The sequence below is a fragment of the Rhipicephalus sanguineus genome, unplaced genomic scaffold (assembly GCF_013339695.2).
Source record: "Rhipicephalus sanguineus isolate Rsan-2018 unplaced genomic scaffold, BIME_Rsan_1.4 Seq313, whole genome shotgun sequence".
NCBI lineage: Eukaryota > Metazoa > Arthropoda > Arachnida > Ixodida > Ixodidae > Rhipicephalus > Rhipicephalus sanguineus.
In genome coordinates this window covers 18,418-33,359 of record NW_023614998.1, presented here as the reverse complement: position 1 = coordinate 33,359, position 14,942 = coordinate 18,418, and the positions used below count along the sequence as shown (strand labels likewise).

Sequence of the window (14,942 nt, the reverse complement as noted above, 5' to 3'; positions counted from 1 at the left end):
GTACAGTGAACCCACGCAAAAAAAAAAAGTCCTGTTCAGATGAATAACCCCCGTGTCTGACTGCATTCCCCCCTCCCACATTCCAGACTGCGTGAATAATTGATCCGAACCCGATGCCGACAACAGTCACTGTAAATATTCAAGCAAGCCGAATCTGGATGGGACGCACTGCGGTGCTGCTCCATTAGCGGCGCGCTTAAAGTAAAGTAGAATTAAAAAGAAAATCAATTAAACAACGTTCACCACAGCTCCTACCAGTGCGTTCAGCGAGAACAAACTGATTAAGCAACGTCTCAAAAAAAAAGAAAGAAAGAAAAGAGAGGAACGCTTGGATTGGCTGCATTGTACAGCCGACTCTTTCACGAATTATGTGACTTCATTGGCAGCCTGGCGGCAGGTGGCCGGTAAACAGACCTCTTGCATTCCGAGTGCGCGTCGCTGTAATCACCTCGCACTGTACAGGTCGAAAATGTGACACCGAATAGCCGTCGGTGGATGCCGCTGCCCTACAGGCTTATCTCGTTCACTATATTGGTTGGCACTACGCACAACAAAGGCGATGCAGCGAAGTTCTTGGCTAAACGGAAGGAATAATATTAATAATAAAGAAAGACCAATGGTCGTTCTATCTAAGCGCTCTTTTAGAGGCTTAAAAGAGAGCCCTACCTCGACGCCAGCTTCGACGACACCGATCCAAATACTTGTCAAACGCAGGAATGTTTTTATGAGAGAACAGCTGGAGCTATTTGAACGATACACGTTGCACGAGATAATTATAGTGGTTGGGGTTTTACGCCCCAAAACCCCGATATAATTATGAGAGACGCCGTGGTGGAGGGCTCAGGAAATTTCGACCACCATGGATTTCTTTAACGTGCACCTAATTCTAAATACACGGGCCTCAAGCATTTTCACCTCCTTCCAAAATGCGGCCGCCGCGGCCGCGGGATGCGATCCCGCGATCTTCGGGTCGGCAGTCGGGCCCCATAACCAATAGACCACCGTGGCGGGTAGAGATTGCATGAGAGAGGAAGCCAAATTATATAGTCACAGAGACACGGAGAATGTTGATTAAGAGTGTTAGGTGTTTCACGAATGTTGCCATGAATCGGTAAGTTTGACGCACTTGCTGTGAAATTACTCTGCTCTGCGTTTAAGCCGCCTTCGCCGTCTCCTTGCCTGGCTGATCACTCGATCTGGATCGTTCGATTCGTGGACCACTTCACCCGTTCACCCCTATACTTTCAGCAAGAAACAAATTTGTCCGTGTGTCTTTGACACCATTTCCCACCGTGCCTAAGGACACGCGTTTGAAATAAAGGGAAAGGAACATAAGTAGGGAGTTCACGAATGCGTAAATTGACGCCAAAAAGTTATCGCTGTTCTGTCAACTGAACAGCGATTCAAATGTGGCCAAAGGTAATATAGAGTAGTTGCAGCTTCTGTGCGACTGTTATAACGTTTACAAAGCCCTCGTAGCGTCTCACTCATGAATTAACTGCATTTCCAGAGAAGAGTAAGATACATGATTTTTTTTTACCCGCTTTACATGTATAATTAGATGCAGTGTACATACATACCCTTTATTTACTGCTAAGTTGTATATACTGCTGAGTTGTATGACCTTCAATAGCATCCATAGGCGCGGTACTTAATTTAACGCCTGCAATTTGGTATCGCTCAAGGTGTTCCCTTTGCAACCGACAATATTTCTTCGTCTTCATTTTCTAGGCTATGTACTCGTCGACCACGATTGCAGCAGCATGATGCGCGGAAGCTCTGTAATCATTTAAAACTCGGCATGGCGATGGGTGTTCACCGATTACTGCCGAACACGACGCCGCACTTGGCGCCTCTGGGAACTTGATTATAGGACAGCTTTGCCACAGGATGGCGAAGACATCGATCACCTTGCAGAAATTGTCAAGAAACAAAAAAGCCTTTTAACCTGTTATCCTCAGTTGCGTTTTCTTATCCTGTAATAGCGGCTAATGCAGCGCGGTTGAATTCCGCGCACGTCAAGAACGTGCTAGCTTTTTTTTTTCACTATCGCCGTAAATGCCCGCATCGAAGAACACGTTAATGAGCTATGAGGAAATATATTCACGCCCGGGCCGTGAAAACAGGAAAGGTCACATTGTAAGCGAGGAGGAAGGAGACCGGTAAATTAGAGGGCAACTTTCCTACGCGAAGCTTCCACTATTTGAAATTACGGGGCCCCCTTTCTAAGCTTGCCCTTAGGCCTTACGTATTATTCAGCAGGAATAATGAAGCGCCGCTTTTAGAAGCTTCAAAACAACTCATAGTTTCAAAATGAAAATATCTAGAGCCAGCGCTAAAAAGAAAAGGTCAGGAAAATTAAATAAAAAAGAAGTTTAATAAAGCCAACATAACGGCACTTCCAAACTTTCCTAATGCGCACTTGTCTCGACGGAATGCTAGGTACTAATAATTTTGCGCAACTTTTCAGTTTTATCCAAACTTCATTACAGAGCTTCGCTTACCGCGTGACGTAGTTGACATTTTGTCGGGTCCACCGGAAATATGTGATTTTTTATTCAAAATCTTGTTCGCGTTATAGTAATTATAGTGAGCATATGTCCTAGGCTAACGTAGGTTAATTTAATAAAAGCTCGTTATAGGAGATAAGGCTAAGAACAGAAGTAAGTGATCTCGGCTTACGAAGAAGAAGTTTACATGTTTAGACTTCATATAAATTTCATATAACCTCCTTCAGATGCCTATCTGCAACGTCACATGATTTCTCAAAAAGGAATGAGCAAGGGCAAAGAAAGAAAAAGAGAACAAGAAGAGAATAGACAAGATAATAATACAGAGACAGGACTAGGAAGAGGTGATAATGAGTGGGCTTGCCAATTATTGACGCACATCGTTGGATTAATGAACACTTTAAACGCTCGTATTAAATATTAAAAAGAAAACTGTTGGATACAGTTAAAGGTTTATGAAGTTTGTTCTGTATTGTACGTAGGTAACTGTGGAGATGTCGCGCTAAAATGTATCTATAGCTGGTGCTTTTCTCTCCACCGGAGTAGGATTTCCAGGACACCGCGATGCTGCAACATGGAATAGGACGAAACTTTTGCGGACATTGTGACCGTCGTGTCTGCATATGGCCTCGAGAAATGACGCAGAGCTCGTTGACCGCAAGGACCATTGGCTGCCATGGGGTCTTAGGTGCGCGCTTGAATTTCCGAAGTATACACTGTTCCTGTTCGAATCATGAAGAGGTTGAGTGTTTAACGCTTTATAGGATGACTGAAAGCTCGACCGTGCAGGTGCTTCTAGAACAATGTCCTCATCTCTCGCCAGCCCAAACGACAGTGAAGAGATGAAAAAATCCTTGAACCCCTGGTGTCGCTGCAGCCAACGTTTCCAATAGTGTTCTCGTCTTCTCGAACTCATCAGCTGCCTACCATAGCGCGTGTCTGTGTATACTTTGCAAACAAGTAACCAAAACAGAACCCCCTCCTCCTCCTCTTTTTTGATTGAGGGAGAGTGAGTAGTCAACACTATACACTGTAAGACTCTCAGGTAGCCTACGGACTTTAAGGTAGCCTTCAGGAACTACATGAGAGGAGTATTTCACCTCCAGCTCATGCCATCATACGGCAGGCACGAACACGAACCGTGAGAAAACAGCTCACTTTGGTGCCGGGACATCAGGGGGTAGAGGGAAACGAGTTAGCACACAACTCGGCCCGAGCATTCCTTCCCCGGGCTCTGTCTACCGATCCACCAGACAACGGTATTCAGCCACCAAGACCGACTACAACATACGCAGATATACTGCAGCTATATCGCCTGCAAAGGCAAACTATCCCTCATCCCGCTAAGGGACTTACTAAAGCGTAGGAGACCCGTCTCCACCGGCTCCAAACTGTGTCGTACCGCAGCCCGGTCATGCTGGTTTAAATAGACCCAGAACAATTTAGCGCAATGTGTAAATTCTGTGGCAGCCGCTCATGGTTTGGTCCTGCAAGTCTAACAGAAGCATCGCGCAAACTACGCAGCCGACGTGGGAGGGGTGGGAGGAAGCTTTGTCCAACCCAGCCCTCGAGGATCAGCCGAGCCTCGTGGAGTGGGCGTGGGTTGCAGCTCAGTCCAACGGAGTCCCGGAATAGGGACCTGCCCGATCTTCTCTAGCACTAACTCCAGTATAGACGATACAGTTTCGGCAACAAAAGTTTTAATAATTCATTCAAGAGCAGCCTACCCAGCGCAGCTTGGGGACCCCGTGTCTCGGGTCCCCAATTCGGAAACTCTATTTTCGTGCGTCCTTCTTTGTGTTTTAGCAGCGCACTACGAGTGTCAAGCTAATAGCATTTCTGCGTATAACATTGATTTGTTTCTTCGCCTTCATTGGTTCGCCCATGCGGCAAAACTGCGAACTTTTTATCGGATGCGCGGTGCGATATCCACTTGCGCAGTTGGAAACGTACAAAACGAAGTTAAATCAGTTGGTCGCGCACTGTAGCCACGCGATACCAAGCAGAACGGGCATGCAACTGCATGACCAAGCAGGGTGGGAGACAGTCAACAATGGATATCCCTCGTATATGGACTGATCGAGAGCTTATTGCCTCGTGACGTAACGTGCACAGACTGCCGGCGTCACGAATTGTGCCGAAAAGACGGGAAACCGCCAGGGGAGAATAACGTGCTCGTTCTTTGAATTTTCAGAGGCTGCTTAGAGGCCCTTCAACATTGTCAAGACAATTACATACAAGTGTTTATTTTATTTTTTGTCTGCCTCTCTGCATGCCTTACCTTGCCCTGCTTCGGTCAATACCTTATCTTTTAAATGCGAAGCATTTCTTAGCGAACCTTTGGCACTTTGAGCGTTTCTATCTATCTTTCTATCAATCTAGCCGCCTACGTCTGGGTGCTCTCACGATCGCTTCCTTACCTTGGGGTAGACCAAAATTGGCATGGAAGTGCAAGAGTATTCGACGAATATCACTGTAGGGTCATGACATGAATTACATGAAAATCCTTTCGCGTACGTCGTCAAACCCTTTCCTCCAGACACGTGTGGCACATGCCCGTTTACCACGGGCCGCGGTGTACGGGTATGCGCCACAGGTGATTGACAGTTTAGAGCTACCCCGGAACGGCGAGAACAGGCATTGGTAATTTAAGTGCGAGAGCGTTAAGAAAAATCGATATCGGCAGCGTTGACCCGACAAATGCAAAGAATAAAAATTAGGATCCCAGCGGGAATCGAACCCAAGCATTCTGCGTGACAATCAGGTATTCTACCGCAGAGCCACGCCAGGTCTGTAAGCTGATTTGTAAAAACAGTCTATGCAGGCGTAATGTCGGTTCAACGTCAATTGTGTTTATGCTGGCTATCTAATTTTTCGAAAAAGCAATAAACACGATATATGTACTCCTACGATACAGGCGTCATATCAGATTAACGACTGGGGTTTTATAGCAGTCTAGTAAACATTACATTTGTATTCCTATAATTCAGCAAGCTATATTGCAAACTATCAACCGAGAAAATAGAGGATGCGTAAGAATTATTTAAAATTCCATCATGTAAACCATACAGATGTGAACAGCATAATCAACCTTGGCCACCATTAAGTCGACATATTTGTTCGCGAGAAGAAGAAAAAGAAGTCGCAGGGGCGCGTTCTCCAGGGGCGCGCGCTGCAGCGGTATTCCATTCGGCATCGAGCTTTCGAACGAGGCCACGTATGCTGCGGCTGCCATCCCGATTGCTCATTCCGGAGGCATTGTTCTCTCATTCGACGACTACGCCAGATCGAACCTCTGGATTTACCAGGGCAGCTCCTCATGGAAGTCAAGCCCGACGCGTTACAGCCCCACTCCCATCTCGGAGAGGCCGCAAGTTTTGGTCGCGGAAGCCGTTCGCAGACGGGCTTGGAGACGGCTTGCTCCGAGCCAGCGGCGTCTTTCGAGCTCGCCCTTGCCGCGGTAGTGGAGCGTGCACCATCACCTCGCGCATCAGCGGCCGCGACTCCCGAGGCCGGGCTTACTGGAGAGATGCGGATGGAGGAGGCTACCTCCCGCGAGGAACCCCTACCGACGTACCGACGGCTCAGGGCGATCGCCGCTGCGGTGTGCTCGGCTTTGACCTGGTGCGAGAGGCGGCGCCAGCCCAATGCGCCGCACCAACCTGGCGCATGCCGAGCATCAACGTGCGGGGGATTCCTGAGCGTGGAGTTGCGGCTCCCTTCCGATGCAGCCGCCATGGTAGGACGCGGCGGTCTCCGAGTCTCCAGTTGGCCCGACAGCGGGGACGAGCCTGGTGCAAAGGTACGTTTACGAAAGGCCGAGCTTAACTTTATACGGCATTGTTTCGGGACCTCGCGCCGTAAGCAGGGCCTCGGTTTTTAACAGCGGAACTTAACTTAAAGCTTGTTCCGGTGGTGTTCGCAAAACTCCCCCGAGCGATGAAGTCACCATGCGTCGCCTAGCAACGCGTTGGAGGAATGAAAGGAGGAGAAGAGGAGACGAAATAAAATAAAATAGATTAAAATTTCCTTGCGAGGTGGGACTCGAACCTTTGTAACCATGGTCCGAAGGCGACCATTGGAACTACACGGCTATCCAGGCGCTCTAGCAGAACAAACGTTATGGGAACCATATGATTGAGTAGCTATGGCCGAGAGAACGAGAAAAGAATAGAGAGAAAGAGACAGAAAGAGAGAGAGAGAGAGAAAGAAATAGACAGAAAGATATAGATAGCTTGCACGTCTGTGCTGTTGTTAGGGTGTTAGGTCGTTTTACCAGCGTCCGAGCGACGAACTTCGTCTGACGGCGAACGCCCGACGCACAGTGGCGTTCGGCGCGTCTATCGCGACACAGCGTAGATAATGCGAGGCGTGCGTGCTCAAGCCTTCACTGAACGCCACCAAAATGGCGTTGCTTCACTTTGCATGGAGGGCAGTAGCGAACGCAGAGGCTGGGCGTGTCGATGCCAGAGGCGCCCTAGCAGCGGCCAGGGCCTTTAGCTGTTAAGGCCGGAATACATGCGTCCGAGCGACGGCAAACGCCCGACGCACAGAGGGGTCATTCTACGCCAAACGTCCCAGCCATTTTAGAGACCATCTTCAGACGTATTCGAAAACAAAATTGGGCTGATTCTTTGCATTTGAAAGCAAAGAATTGCTAGAGTATTTCGGGGAGAAAAATTTTTGGTCACGGGGGCATCGGTCGGCAAACTCACTCATGAGTTGACATCACGCAGACTCACTCAGACTCAGATCGAGACGTGAGCCTGAGTTTGAGTGATTCCAGGTTAGCATATTTTGGTGAGTTTGAGTCCGAGGGAATTCGCTTGCGGTAAATTTTAGTGAGTCTGTGCCCGAGTTAGTCCGGTCGAGGAAAGTTTGGCGAGTTTGAGTCCGGTAAGCCCTAAGCACAAAGTATATTTCTTGAGAGAGTCTGAGTGAGGTCCAAATTTTTTTTGCCGACTATGGTGAGAACTACTCATATTAAGCATTACTATCAGCCCTTACGACGGCTCACGTTGATGCTCACTTCCACTCACAGATACTTTAACGCTTTAGCGTTCATACGCCAGCTTAATATTCATTGATCAGAGCGGTGCGTTGACCTCCCCCCTCCTCCCTTCCGCCCCCCACGAAAAAATCTTTTTAAAGGAAGTTCTTGATAAAATATATCGTGAGTCATATCTTTCAATTAAGATGTCCTTTCTGGATTGCAATCACTGATAACTCGAGTCGTGTATGTGAAGGTACGAGATCAAAATGCGTATCGTGGAGCACTGAATATGCGATATATTGGCATTCAAGTGCATTGATATCCTGATCGAAAAAAAAGCAAAAGCCGGCAGATCCCACGCATTGTGGGAATCGATGTAATGCGAAGCAGCCAGCAAAGAGCTGCATACATCGTCTTGTACATCACTGAGGAAAATGCGTGTCATGGTTTTCATGTTAACTCCTATTATTTATGTTCGTCACACAGTAACGTCGCGCAACACCAACTTCGGGGTAGATCAAGCTAGCGAAACAGCCGCCAGCGCACGATGAGCGTGGCACGTAAGTCATGCTGTACACGACATGCGTGTCATGATTTTCATGTTAACTCGTGTTTTTATGTTCGTCACACAGTCACGTCGCGCAATACAAATTTCGGGGTAGATTAAGCTAGCGAAACGGCCGCCAGCGCCCCATGAGCGTGGCACGTAAGTCATGCTGTACATGACATGCGTGTCATGATTTTCATGTTATGACTTGTCACTGACGTTCGTCATACAGTCATGTTACGTCGTACCAATTTTGGTGTACATTCGATTAACCAAGCGACCAGGAGAGCAAAAAACGGCCGCCAGCACCCCATGAGCGTGGCACGTAAGTCATGGTGTACATGACATGCGTGTCATGATTTTCATGTTAACTCGTGTTTTTATGTTCGTCACACAGTCACGTCGCGCAAAACCAATTCCCGGGTAGATCAAGCTAGCGAAACGGCCGCCAGAGCGCCATGATCGTGGCACGTAAGTCATGCTGTACATGACATGTGTGTCATTATATTCATGTTATCTCGTGTTATTATGTTCGTCACATAGTCACCGTCGCGCAATACCAATTTCGGGGTAGATCAAGCTAGCGAAACGGCCGCCAGCGCCCCATGAGCGTGGCACGTAAGTCATGCGGTACGTGACATGCGTTGTCATGATTTTCATGTTAACTCGTGTTTTTTATGTTCGCCACACAGTCACGTCGCCCAAAACCAATTTCGGGGTAGAGCAAGCTAGCGAAATGGCCGCCAGCGCTCCATGAGCGTGGCACGTAATTCATGCTGTACATGACATGCGTGTCATGATTTTCATGTTAACTCATGTTATTTATGTTCGTTACACAGTCACGTCACAAGATACCAATTTGGTGTATATAAATCTAGCGAAACCGCCGCCAGCGCCCCATGAGCGTGGCACGTAAGTCATGCTGTACATGACATGCGTGTCATGATTTTTCATGTTAACTCGTGTTATTTATGTTCGTTACACAGTCACGTCGCGCAATACCAATTTCGGGGTAGATCAAGCTAGCGAAACGGCCGCCAGCGCCCCATGAGCGTGGCACGTAAGTCATGCTGTACATAACATGCGTGTCATGATTTTAATGTTAACCTCGTGTTATTTATGTTCGTCACACAGTCACGTCACAAGATACCAATTTTGGTGTATATAACTCTAGCGAAACCGCCGCCAGCGCCCCATGAGCGTGGCACGTAAATCACGCTGTACATGACATGCGTGTCATGATTTCATGTTAACTCGTGTTATTTGTGTTCGTTACACAGTCACGTCACGCAATACCAATTTCGGGGTAGGTCAAGCTAGCGAAACCGCCGCCAGCGCCCCATGAGCGTGGCACGTAAGTCATGCTGTACATGACATGCGTGTCATGATTTTCATGTTAACTCGTGTTATTTATGTTCGTCACACAGTCACGTCACAAGATACCAATTTTGGTGTATATAAATCTAGCGAAACCGCCGCCAGCGCCCCATGAGCGTGGCACGTAAGTCATGCTGTACATGACATGCGTGTCATGATTTTCATGTTAACTCGTGTTATTTGTGTTCGTTACACAGTCACGTCACGCAATACCAATTTCGGGGTAGGTCAAGCTAGCGAAACCGCCGCCAGCGCCCCATGAGCGTGGCACGTAAGTCATGCTGTACATGACATGCGTGTCATGATTTTCATGTTAACTCGTGTTATTTATGTTCATTACACAGTCACGTCACAAGATACCAATTTTGGTGTATATCAAGCTAGCGAAACTGCCGCCAGCGCTCCATGAGCGTGGCACGTAAGTCATGCTGTACATGACATGCGTGTCATGATTTTCGTGTTAACTCGAGTTTTTATGTTCGTCATACAGTCACGTCGCGCAATACCAATTTCGGGGTAGATCAAGCTAGCGAAACTGCCGCCAGCGCCCCATGAGCGTGCCACGTAAGTCATGCTGTACATGACATGCGTGTCATGATTTTCATGTTATCTCGTGTTATTTATGTTCGTTACACGGTCACGTCGCAAGATACAATTTTTGTGTATATAAAGCTAGCGAAACGGCCGCCAGCGCACCATGAGCGTAGCATTTGTCATTTATGTTCGTCATACAGTCATGTTACGCCATACCAATTTTGGTGCACATTCGATGAACCTAGCGACCAGGAGAGACCAAAGTCGTAGGCGGCTAGATAGATAGATAGATAGATAGATAGATAGATAGATAGATAGATAGATAGATAGATAGATAGATAGATAGATAGATAGATAGATAGATAGATAGATAGATAGATACGCTCAAAGTCGCAGAAGTTCGCTAAGAAATGCTTCGCATTTAAAAGCTAATTTTACGCTAACGGACTCGTGAGTCGACTCACTCAGGCTCACTCAAGACTCAGAGCCGTGAGTCTGAGTCTGAGGGAGTCCGAGTGTGTATATCTTGGTGAGTCTGAGTCCGAGTGAGTCCTGTTGAGAAAAATTTTAGTGAGTCTGAGTCCGGGTAAGTCCGGTTGAGGAAACTTTTTGTGAGTCTGAGTCCGAGTGAACCCTAAGGGCAGAATATAATCCATGCGTGAGTTTGAGTGAGCTCCACATTTCTGCCGACCTATGCACGTGGGAGGCTTCCGAATTTCCTTGAATGTCGTCTCACCTCGTTTGTTAGAAGAAATATTCTGTAAGTATCGTTCTTGTTTAAATACCAATTTGGTTTAGATGTTAAGCAATTGCGTTTGTCTAAGGTGTTCGAAGCTCATTAATATTACTGCAATTTTTCAGTCATATATGCCTGAAGAATATTCGCCAAAATGTCAAGTTAGCATTTCCCCCTTATATACTGCGCTATGTACGAATATCTGAGAAATGAATACTTACTCTACAGAGGTATCTTTTGGGCTAAGAATATTTGCAGGCCACTTAAGTTCCTAAATTGTACGAGAAAAAATCAACTTTGATGCGGAGAAGCTGCCGTATGACCAAATAGGAAGACAGCCGTCAATGCAGAACTTCAAAAATTGTTTTCTGATAAAACGTATTGTGAATGTGCCAATTTTAGGCCGTGACCTTGTGTTTACGACAGGAAAAAAATATGACAGCTGGCTTAATTAATGGTAAGCTTCTTCTGGTTGCGCTGGAGAGCACAACCCAGTACTAAGTTCCAAGGCTTTGCTACAATAACACAAATTTTGATAAGAAAACTTGGCGATGCCTTTATTTCCATTGCACATTACGCTGTGGATTAAAATGCTCTAAAGACATCCACGAGACGAGGAAGAGGGAACACACGCGCGTGGTGCATGAGAACAGAACACGGCCAATTAAGAATTTTATTTTAAAACTACCTGTTTCTTGGCCAATACCCTAGCGTGGGTGTGTGCCACGGTATCAGGGTTCTACTTTCATCTACACAGCTCAGCCGATGGCAATGGCTCCGAGCGTTCATCTGGCTGCTCAATCCGGGCTCTACTCGCTGTTCCACCACAGCCGTCCCCTGGGGCCGCCTTGCCGACGAACAGCAACGCTGAAGAGCAGAACGAGCTCTTCGGGATCGAGGGCGGACGCGAGATTGAGACCCGTAGCGCCGACACTGCGGCGAAGAAGCAGGCGGACTCCATCCACGGTGCGCCAAAGGCCGGGCGAGCGAAGCGCCAGGCTGCTGCTGCTGACAATGCCGCTGGCCCTTCCAACGAGGCTCCGGCTGCCAAGCGGCCACGCGGTCGACCACCCAAGGCCGTGTCGGTGGAGCCGCTAGCGCCGAAGCCCATCGCGACGACGGTGGGTCGAGTCTTCGGGATCGAGGGCTGGCGCGAGATCAACCCCGACCCGACACCGTGTCAAGGAACATCGACAATCACGTGCGCCAAAGGCCGGGCGAGCGAAGCGGCAGGCTCGCTGTGAAATGACCGCTGGCCTTCAACAGGCTCCGGCTGCCAGGCCACGCGGTCGACCACCCAGGCCGTGTCGGTGGACGCTAGCGCCGAAGCCCATGAGACGCGGGGGGTCAGTCTTCGGGATCGAGGCTGGCGGGATCAAGACCCCGAGCACCGAACCGTGTCGAAGGAACAGGCGGAGGCCAATCACGGTGCGCCAAAGGCGGGCGAGCGAAGCGCCAGGCTGCTGCTGCTGACAATGCCGCTGGCCCTTCCAACGAGGCTCCGGCTGCCAAGCGGCCACGCGGTCGACCACCCAAGGCCGTGTCGGTGGAGCCGCTAGCGCCGAAGCCCATCGAGACGACGGTGGGTCGAGTCTTCGGGATCGAAGGCTGGCGCGAGATCAAGACCCCGAGCACCGACACCGTGTCGAAGGAACAGGCGGAGGCCAATCACGGTGCGCCAAAGGCCGGGCGAGCGAAGCGCCAGGCTGCTGCTGCTGACAATGCCGCTGGCCCTTCCAACGAGGCTCCGGCTGCCAAGCGGCCACGCGGTCGACCACCCAAGGCCGTGTCGGTGGAGCCGCTAGCGCCGAAGCCCATCGCGACGACGGTGGGTCGAGTCTTCGGGATCGAGGGCTGGCGCGAGATCAAGACCCCGAGCACCGACACCGTGTTGAAGGAACAGGCGGAGGCCAATCACGGTGCGCCAAAGGCCGGGCGAGCGAAGCGGCAGGCTGCTGCTGCTGACAATGCCGCTGGCCCTTCCAACGAGGCTCCGGCTGCCAAGCGGCCACGTGGTCGACCACCCAAGGCCGTGTCGGTGGAGCCGCTAGCGCCGGAAGCCCATCGCGACGACGGTAGGTCGAGTTTTCGGGATCGAGGCCTGGCGTGAGATCAAGACCCGGAGTGCAGAGTGTCGAAGGAACAGGCGGAGGCCATCCACGGTGCGCCAAAGGCCGGGCGAGCGAAGCGCCAGGCTGCTGCTGCTAACAATGCCGCTGGCCCTTCCAACGAGGCTCCGGCTGCCAAGCGGCCACGTGGTCGACCACCCAAGGCCGTGTCGGTGGAGCCGCTAGCGCCGAAGCCCATCGCGACGACGGTAGGTCGAGTCTTCGGGATCGAGGCCTGGCGTGAGATCAAGACCCGGAGTGCCGAGTGTCGAAGGAACAGGCGGAGGCCATCAACGGTGCGCCAAAGGCCGGGCGAGCGAAGCGCCAGGCTGCTGCTGCTGACAATGCCGCTGGCCCTTCCATCGAGGCTCCGGCTGCCAAGCGGCCGCGCGGTCGACCGCGCAAGGCCGTGTCAGTGGAGCCGCTAGCGCCGATGCCCATCGCGACCACGGTGGGTCGAAAGTCTTCGGGATCGAGGGCTGGCGCGAGATTAAGACCCGGAGCGCCGACACCGTGTCGAAGGAACAGGCAGAGGCCAACCGTGGGGCGCCAAAGCCGGGCGAGCGAAGCGCCAGGCTGCTGCTGACAATGCCGCTGGCTCTTCCACCGAGGCTCCGGCTGCCAAGCGGCCACGCGGTCGACCGCCCAAGGCCGTGTCGGTGGAGCCGCTAGCGCCGAAGCTCATTGCGACCACGGCGGCTCGATAGTTTCGGAAGGCAGAGAATGCAGCGCAGCCCGAACGTGAAAACCCTTCAACCAGCAAGGCCGTCGCAGCTAAAGCCCCGAGAGTGAGCCGTAGGAAGCGCTCGAGTAGCTCTTCCGCAAGCAGCGCTAACGACACGGCTAGCGAGGCTCCAAAGCGCCGCAGTGCCAAGAGGAAGGTGAGCCGCGGCCGATCAATGCACTCATCCCGCAGTTGTGATGCGCTCGTAAAGCCCGAAACCGTGAAAGCTCGGCCACACGGTCGGAGAGAAGCCGCGGAAGAAAGAAGAGGCGCAGCAAGAGCCGCCGCCATGCCCGGTCCAGAAGCTATTCCTCGGCTACGAGCGTGCACCCGAAGCGCGGCAAGAAGCGTCGCCATGCCCATAGTCGCATGTCCTTGAGCCACGGAGGAAGGCGCGTGAAGGCGAGGAAGGCTCCGAGCAGCGCGTCGTCAGCGAGACATGGGAGGGGCACGAGGGTCGGCAAGACCTCCAAGGCATTGAAGAGGAAGTAGAAGACAGGTAGAATTAAAGCATCAAGTAGGACTGACCGAGCTACGCCTAGAGCAGAGCCAGGCAAAATGGACGATTTGTATTTCTCCCCAACAAGGCATATACGAGTACAGAGTGCTCCGTGAATATCGCTGGCATAGCAAGCATCATATTTCTCTCTTCATGGGGTGAGTAAACTTGCACCCGAAATAAGCATCGTATAAAGTACGAACAACAGAAACATGGAATGTTTCGCACTGTCGAACCGGTTATGGTTGGCAAATTGCTTCTAACAAACTTCCGCGTTTACTAAGCGACGAAATAAGAAACAAATTGACCTTTGCGATGTAAACTTATCTTACCTGTGCGGTTTCTTGCTAGTCTAAACTTTTCCTCTAAATCTCTTCATTTGTACATAATTGTATATTAAAATCACACTGTTGCAATGCTAAAGGTGTGATGTGTGCTGGCGCATGCCGCTGATGTGAAAGTATGTATATGCAAATGCATGACCTTCTGTGTACGATAGGAAGCAAGAATGCGCATTTAGGTGGTTTATTCAAATTGCACGTTGTGATTTATCCTAAAGTGTATGTATGAACTGTGCAAACAAAAGCGCTTGTACCTCGGCTGCTGTGTTGGCCTGTAACTCGCTCAAGCCATTCGCGAGTGGTTTTTCCATTCGCCTCCGAGCACATGTGTTACGATAAATCAATCAAATCAAGTGGCGAGGTTGAAAGTGCCTCTTGCTCTGCTAGAATACAATTTTCTGTAATAAAATTTCCTTCGTTGCCCCTGTGTTGCCCAAGTGTCGTTTGAAGTGCCCTATAATGTGATTTATTCGCTGGTGAAACTGCGGTAAGGACGACACAACGGTTTATTATTTTAGTACGCCAATGTTGATTGATTTGTATAACCAATATTCATGTGTGCAAGATTGTCCA

At 50.0% G+C, this 14,942-nt stretch overlaps 1 protein-coding gene across 1 annotated transcript; it reads left to right on the top strand.

The window, feature by feature from the left end:
* The first annotated feature begins 5,829 nt into the window (after positions 1–5,829).
* LOC125756619 (collagen alpha-2(I) chain-like) lies at positions 5,830–13,233 on the top strand. Its single transcript, XM_049411521.1, has 4 exons — positions 5,830–6,312; positions 11,528–11,909; positions 12,104–12,772; positions 12,815–13,233. The coding sequence occupies exons 1-4, from the start codon at positions 5,830–5,832 to the stop codon at positions 13,231–13,233; spliced, it is 1,953 nt and encodes a 650-aa protein (XP_049267478.1).
* The last annotated feature ends 1,709 nt before the right edge of the window (positions 13,234–14,942 follow it).